The sequence below is a fragment of the Pelophylax lessonae genome (genome assembly GCF_965119305.1).
Source record: "Pelophylax lessonae genome assembly, chromosome: 4".
Classification (NCBI taxonomy): Eukaryota; Metazoa; Chordata; class Amphibia; order Anura; family Ranidae; genus Pelophylax; species Pelophylax lessonae.
Window position 1 is genome coordinate 567,443,893 of NC_138771.1, and position 7,945 is coordinate 567,451,837.

General features: G+C 42.2%; 1 protein-coding gene across 1 annotated transcript in view; it reads left to right on the forward strand.

Annotated features, from left to right (window-relative positions):
• Window positions 1-4,236, forward strand: part of PIWIL2 (piwi like RNA-mediated gene silencing 2) — a 727,256-nt gene extending 723,020 nt beyond the window's left edge. Inside the window, exon 21 of the mRNA XM_082255773.1 lies at window positions 3,866-4,236. Coding sequence (XP_082111899.1) covers window positions 3,866-4,022 — 157 coding nt within the window. The 3' untranslated portion in view covers window positions 4,023-4,236. The remainder of the gene's footprint in view (window positions 1-3,865) is intronic.
• The last annotated feature ends 3,709 nt before the right edge of the window (window positions 4,237-7,945 follow it).

Below are 7,945 nucleotides of genomic sequence, written 5' to 3' on the forward strand. Positions count from 1 at the left end.
GCATGTTTGACCCTGTTCCAAAATTTACTAGGTCTCATTTTCAGCCTTCACCAAGTTATCTAGCAACCTTGGGCATAAGAAACAGGATTAGTTTTATCCCTTCTGCTCTGCAGCAACAAGCTCTTAGTTCCCTTCAGGAACGTCAAGCGTGAGGGAAATGGGATAAGGTGGCAGGCCAGCACACACTGTCCACAGGGCCATGATGAGATTATTTAGGATTACTCTGAAAACTGCTTCTGGTGCTTTGGATTCTGTACACCTTGAAATCTCCTCCTTATTGCCTCAGATACCCTACGTTCCTTATTATATAGAAAATGTGTCCCCTGCTGAGTCATTGTCTGCTTCATTTATTGCTGCAACCTTGCTTCCCATTGAAGAAGTGTGATCTGAGAACTGGATAATGAGCAGTCACTCTTGATATCTCCCAAGCTAACATTTACCCAGTTGAGGAAGTATACCACAAAAAGTAGAAAGTTCTTTGGTGGATCCAGTTTTTTCCTGTCAACAAATTCCTGACAGTTCACCCCAGTCTTGAACAAAGACCCAGTGGACAAAAGGTTAAAGGCCCTTCTCAATGCCTCTTTTGCTCTGTAAAAGTGGTTGTATAGCTTTTTTTTTTTTTTAAATCTGCACAGCGCTGGATCGAGATGCTGCTCAGGTAGGTATGTGGATCCCCATGATTAAGCTCTGAGGGACGTGGCTAAATGTGTTGGGGCCTAGTGAGAGCCCAGGCTGAGGTTGTCTCTTCCACCATTGCACAACCTTGTGGATGTGCGGCATCAGGGATTCCCTCCTTCCTTACTCAAGTATGTGTAGGGGGGCGGGCTTCAGGGGGGCTATTATTCAAAGGTTTTTTTTCTACCTTAACGCTTTTACAACCACTTTAAGGTTAGCAACCATTGATGCATTAATTGCAGTCTGGGCCAAGCGCAACCCTGAATCAATTCTGACAGATCACTTGATACTCCTATTGCATAGGCAATTTGGTGGACTCTCTGCTCCAAAATTCTCACCTGGCTCCTAATGTCAGTTGAGATGCGCAAGATTCTCTGCCTACAGAGACAATCTGAAAGAAACTTCTAGAAAGGATTTTGGCTCTTGGGAGACAACTTTATTAAAAAAAAGTCATAGGTAGAAGGAGTACCATCTTAGTAAGTATAAAGATTAGGTGCCTGCGGCAAAGTCAGCTTTTTAAAATCTCTCTGAAGAATTCCTCCTTTCCCTCCAAAGCCTCCGCATTAAGGCCGAGTCCTCCACTTTGTTCTGTCGCAAGTCCTGGATGTCCAAGCCAGCTATGACTGGCATCAAGTCATCCTCACAATAAAGGGGCAAACCCACTTCTACAAGTGGGCAGACATCTTTTTGCCTTTCCACCCACTTGAACTCAGGGCATTTTCAGATCTTGAGACATGTTGCTCTGGGGATAGGGACTGTTCTTCACTTATGCCATTTAAATCTTTCCTCCTCTCCAGAAAGATTTCAGCTCCTTAGCTTGCCTTGCAGCAAGTTTAATCTTTCGGATTGATTTTTTTCAGTTCCATCAAAGGTACAGTTTTAGAGCTTTTTTTTTTTTCTAAACTTGTTCATGCCCCCTAAGCTCAATAAGGAAGATAGCCCCATCCTAGATCTAAAAGTTCTCAACTCCTTGCGGGTCCAAACGTTTTTGATGGAATCAGCCCAATCTGTAATCGCATAGCTGCAGTAAGAGAATGTTCTATCGATGGACTTTGTCTCAGTAGTTTTTCTCATGGCTATCACATCAGCCAGATGGGTTATGGAACTGGCCAGGCCTTATCTTGTAAAGAACCCTTCCTCCCTACTTAAAGGGACAAGTTGATTTTGGAGAACCTATTCTTTCTCCCCAAGGTGGTTTCTCTTCTCCAACTTTATGAGGATATCACCCTGCCCTTCTTTTTGCCCAGCTACAAAGCATCCCAAAAAGAGTTCTCTATGCTGTTTAAATGTAGTGTCGAGAAGTGATCGGCAGACCTTTTCCAGACATGTCCCTTTGACAGAAGCCAGCCTGGCTGCCGTACACACGGGCCAGTTTATATTAAAGTGGCCGAGGCCACCCGATATTCAGCTCATGTGTATGGCCCTAAAGTGACTTCAGGTACCTTTTAATCAGTGGCGGCTGGTCATTCAGGGGGCGCCGGACGCATGGAGATCAATGGGGCTTTTTTTTTTTTTGCCATGTGATTAGAGCCAGAGGCTCTCAGGCTAAAAAAAAGGGTGGGTCCGGGGCGCAGAGCAGTGCGCCCCGAGCCCACCCAGTTGTGTGACAATAGCAAATGAAAATTCGCTATTGTCACACCGATCCTCCTCCTGGCCAATCAGGAAGCGGGTTTTGAGACCTGTTTCCCAATTGGCCGAAAGGAGAAGCCGTGCCATTGGGCATGGAGGAGGAGGGAGAAGACGCAGAAGACGGGGAAGAAGCCTAAGCTGCTGCCGCCGCCTGCTGCTACGTCCAGGCACGGTGAGTGAGGGTCCTGACTGTCCGTCTTTCTCTCTGTCCTGTCTCTCTATGGTGGGGGGAGGGGATGTGTGCGACCTGGTGTGTATGCCCATGAAGTCTTTCCTGATGAGACACAATTGTAACAGATGAAATTCGTTTATTTCTTTCCCATTGATTTCAGCAGCAGACTTTGCTGGGTAATAATCTGGGTGTATAATACTATACTCCTGATCTGATTCCTGTTCTAAGCAGTTCAGTGATAGAGGGAAGAGAGGAAACTTTTGTACTGCTGGACAGACTTTAGGACAGGTCAGTGTTCATCCTTCTCTGATCCATCCATCCATCCTTGTACCCTGGCATTCTCTCTCCAATACTCTCTGTACTGCAGCAGAGAAGTTGTCCTGAGATTCAGTGATTAGATCGACCAGGTAGAGTCCTAAAATCTTAATTAAACGTGTCCTTTGCAATGTTCTTCAGATCCAGAATATTGTAGCCCGGATTAGCTGCAGGGGGGGGGGGGGTTGTATGGTGCAGTCGCTTTTAATAAGTAGTGTACCTCAGAGGCCCATTGTCGCGTACCTTGTAGACGAGCCTGATGTGCAGAGGGAGACCTCTCGTACAGCCCTGGCTCAGGCACCACTGGAGTTGCAACAGTGGATGCGAGAGCGCAGTGAGGTAAGAGTGCCTGTGCTGGTCTTCTGTTGGGAAGAGTAGCTAAAAAGTCACTGAATACGGCTGCATTGCTGAGTAGCAGGAAGAAGCAGGTACATGGGTACGGATGCAGGACAGCATCTCCAGGCACTGGAAGGAGCTAGATGGGCAAAGACTGGAGCAGGGTCAGACAAGCCGGTTTTAGACACAGGTAATCCGATATACAGTTCAGGCAGAGAGTAGCCGGTGTACAGGCAGGGGTTGGTAGCAGAATATCAGGCAGGAAGCAGGTATAGCAGAGTCAAGGCAAGCGGGGTTCAGGACTGGAGATAGCAACGAAGTTAGACAAGCCAGGTCAATACAGGAATCAATACAAGCACAGGAACAGAACTCAAGGTAAAGCTGCAGATCAGACAGCAAAGACGCAGTGATGCTGAGGTGTTTAAATAAGGCAGCCTGTTGCCAATCACTGAAATTAGTCTGCACTAAGTTAACCCTTAGGTGGCAGACCCATGACACCCATCTTTTGTGTACCTCAGAGGCCCCAATCTGAGGAATGCTGCCTGCATATTTCTGCTTTATCCTCAAGTTGGAACTCTGGCCCAATTTCGGCTTCCCACAATGCAGTGCTGGTGCCCTTCTAAAATCTACATTTTTACACAAACATGGTTAAACAATATACAAAAATAACTTTGTCATTTTATTTTGTTCTTAACCTAGTTCTTTATGTAATCATTTTTTCTTTTGATTAATTCTCAGGTTGACTTTCAAATTATGCCACATGTACTGGAACTGGCCTGGGACCATCCGTGTGCCAGCCCCCTGCAAATATGCCCACAAGTTGGCATTCCTGTCTGGCGAATTCCTTCACCATGAGCCTTCGATTCTGCTATGTGACAAGCTCTTCTTTCTTTAAACCTGGCTGTTGGAAGCAGTTGACCTTTTAGAGTCATTGTCCTCACACATCACATATATGTTTAACCTAAAAAAAAAACCTTTAAAGCACTTAGTTTTATTGTTTTACCTAAGCTGAAGCAGAAGAAAAGCACCAAAGTAAATTCAAACTTGTAAAGTATGCACAGAATATTTGCACATCATGATACATTTACCAAGCTCAGTGTATAGTTACAGAAAAAGGTGCTGTCAAGCAGGTAGAAGGATATATGACAGTCTTTTCTGTTATAAAAAGCCTGCATGTCAGCACTGGGGACGAAAAAAAACACTTCTGCTTTAAGATTTAGCTTGTGTTTGTTTTATTTTAGAATTCTTTTTAAGTTTTGTTCCTGCTGTTAAGGTCTTTTCAGACTTGTTTCTGACCACCTAGAGATTAAAGACTAACAGGAATGCTGTGTTCTGGTGTATGTTGTTGGCGCCTGCAGTACGTAATTTTCATAGAACACTACTGTAGAACTCATTGGTAAGTTGTGGCACTTGGTTGGTCTCTGGGAAATCCAAAAATATAAATGGAACTTGTTGTACAGCTTCCTCTGGCAGGTAAATGTTACTTTGTGATGTTCTGTGTGGCTTGCCTTACAGTGCTGCCCACCTGCTTAAAATTTTTTTGTTCTTGTCAGGGTGTCCTCTATATTGTGACCGATTCTGACTATAAGTTTAGGCTGTCAGTGCTTGAAAACCTTCTGTTCTTTGAGACTTGTGGATGCCTCATAAAAGATCAGAGAAATTAGGCTCCTTTTTAATTTGTTATAGACCTTTTCGATTGTTAAGCAATACTGAGAAGGACTGGATGTTAGAGGAGGTCCTTCTGTAAATACTTATAGCAAACCTTCCCTCATATTGCAACTGATTTCAGTAAAAGATCAGGTATTCGACAATCCTCAGCTCTCCTATGAATGTTAATAAATAACTGAGCAAGTGGAAAAACACACCGAAAAAGCTCTTCTTAAAGGACCTGTCTTTTTGCAGAAGTCATAATGTTGCAAGCATACGTAAAATGCGTTTGATTTTTGATTTGTAAGGTTAACCTGACCGTTTCTAAAATGTTTAACCACTCGACCTATCACACCTGTACACCCCTTATGGACCAAGACAATTTTTACATTTCTGCTATGGCCCTGTTTATTCTGTCATAATTTTGTCATTACTTAAAAAAGAACTATAAGCAAAACTTTTTTTTTTTTTTTTTCATTTTGGATAGTGGAGAAGGGTTATAACCTAACCCCTGTCAGATAAAATTTTTTTGCAATCTGTGTCCCATTGGGGATATTTACCTTTGATTACTTTCCCATAGCCAAAACAGGAAGTGAGAGGAAATACCTGAAAATAAGGGAATCCCTCTGGGCCCCCAAGGTCACCAGAACTAGTGTCCCCATTGGAACATTTCTACTATAATACTCCAAAATTTGGGATTTTCTTTGACATTTACTTTCAATGATAATGATAAACAAGACAAATAGGGTAAATCTTGGAAAGAGGGGACACAGACAGCAAAAAAAAAAAAAAAAACTGTCAAGCGTTCTAATCTATTTTCACTGTACCCAAAACAAGAAAAACAAAACAAGAAAAAAACGTTTTGGTCTTGGTTATACTTTAGGATAACAAAGTAATACATATATTTTAGTTTATATATATATATATATATATATATAAACAATGCTTTTGTTTCGTTCTATTGTCTTGAAAAAATAATGTAGCGTTCAGTCCGTCCCGGTTCACACTTGTGCGATGCGGGAAGGCTGCGAATTTGCAGCCTGTTCCCGCATTGCAAACGCACCTCTGGCAGTTCACACTGCCATATGCGATACGCAGGGGATGTCAATTAAATGTTATCGACACCCCCAGTTTGATCGCATATCGCAGTGCGATCTGACAGTTTGCACAGGATCGGATCGCACAAGTGTGAACCACTGCGCGATCCGATACTGATGCGGCTGGAAAAAAAGGGTCATGTGCGTGTTTGTTGCGGATACAGTGCCAATTCAGCCATACAAAGTGTACGGCTGAATTCGCATCCGCACATCCGATCGCATGTAATGAAGGAGCAGTGCGCTCCGAATTACATGCGATCGCCACACTCGCACAAATGTGAACCGGCCCTCCCGGTTCACATTTGTGCGATGCGGGAACGCTGCGAATATACACCGTGTTCCCGCATCGCATCTGCACACTGCCATATGCGATACGCAGGGGGTGTCAATTAAAAGTTAACTACACCCCCAGTTGAGATCGCATATCGCAGTGCGATCTGCAAGTTCGCACAGAATCGGATCGCACTAGTGTGAACCACCATGCGATCCGATTCTGCTGCGGATGAAAAAAAGGGTCATGTGCGCGTTTAGTGGATTGCGGTGCGAATTCAGCCATACATACTGTGTGGCTGAAATTTGCACCGCACATAGATCACATGTAATTTAGGAGCAGTTACGGCACTTACACAAAAAAAGTAACAAAACTAGAAAAATAAAGTTTTTTTATTTGACCAGTTTTTTAAAAAAAAATGGTCTTACAGTAAATAAAGTATTTTTTTTTTTTTCTTTCTTTGATTTGTCCTTTTTAAGGCTTGGCTCACACTAGCCTGACTCCAAAGTCACGCAACTTTTAGTGAAACTTTGGAATCCAACTTTGAAACGACTTTGATGTGACTTTTTTCACTTCAAAGTTGGACCAAAGTAGTGCAGGAACCTTTTCTAAAGTCGGATAGACTTGTGTAGTATCAGAAAACAGCAACGCAGCATTTCTATCCATCCTTTGTGTCATTATGGGATGTTACAAACTGGCAGGTCCTCTTTTTAAGACTTCCTAGTTTAATTAGTAATAATCCATGAATTGTATCCTTTATAGGAAAGATCACTGTATTCATAACAGTGCCATGGGACAACAGCCATTTTGTGGAATTTTGTGACATGTCAAAGGTTTTGAAGCTATTGTCTATGATAAGAATATGTCCAGTCAATGTTCTGTAAAATTGTTCAATATTCATTTAATTGGTTACATTTTCAAAGTATTTAAAGTACAGTCACCAAAGGTAACAAAAAGTCAGTACCCAAGAACAATTAGTATTTAGATGACTTCTGTGCATTCTTGTTTATGTGAAGCTACATTTCTCTTAGTTTGTGTCTCCACCCACTCCCAGCGTGCAGCAATAGAACTGACACTCTCCTACAAGAAGGTTCCAGAATTATTATTTTTTATTTACTTTATAAAGCATCTATCAGGGTGGGAGGACAACTTCATTTAGTATTGTATTCCAGTAGGTAAAGAGGGCCGAGAAACCGGATGGTGATATACTCATTGAAATTCTCCAAGTCAGATTGTTGCATGATTTAAAAAATGATCACACCATGTGATAATCCGAAATCCTAATGTATGGGGTACCAGTGAAAAACCAAAGTGTTAATTTTCTTAGTCCCTTTGTCCTGGGTTGAATTTATTGTAGGATTATAGTATGAATTTATAGTAGCATTACTGCTGATTTATTATGGTTTAATTTTAGGTGCCAGCATGCCATTGTTCTTTTACACCCTCTTGGTACACCTTGTTTTTTTTCTCAGCTAGAAAATACTGGCAAAATAGGCTTTTTTTCTTTTCAAAATAATATTGGTAGTAAGAATCTTTAGCATCGAAGTTCTGCACTAACATAAGTACCAATGCCATCTTGAAAAACCTCCACCTTTACCCCCTGTAAGCCTTTGAATCTACTTATTCCGCACTCTCACTCAGTTAACACACATTTCAACCATATCTCAGAGGAGCACGTGATTGTTTTGTGTAGTTAAAACATGGTGTCCTCACAAACTTTATACCTCCCATCATATTCTTGGACAATCATGCGCTCTGACTCATTTTATAGTGATTGGATTAAAGCGACTGAGTTATCCATGC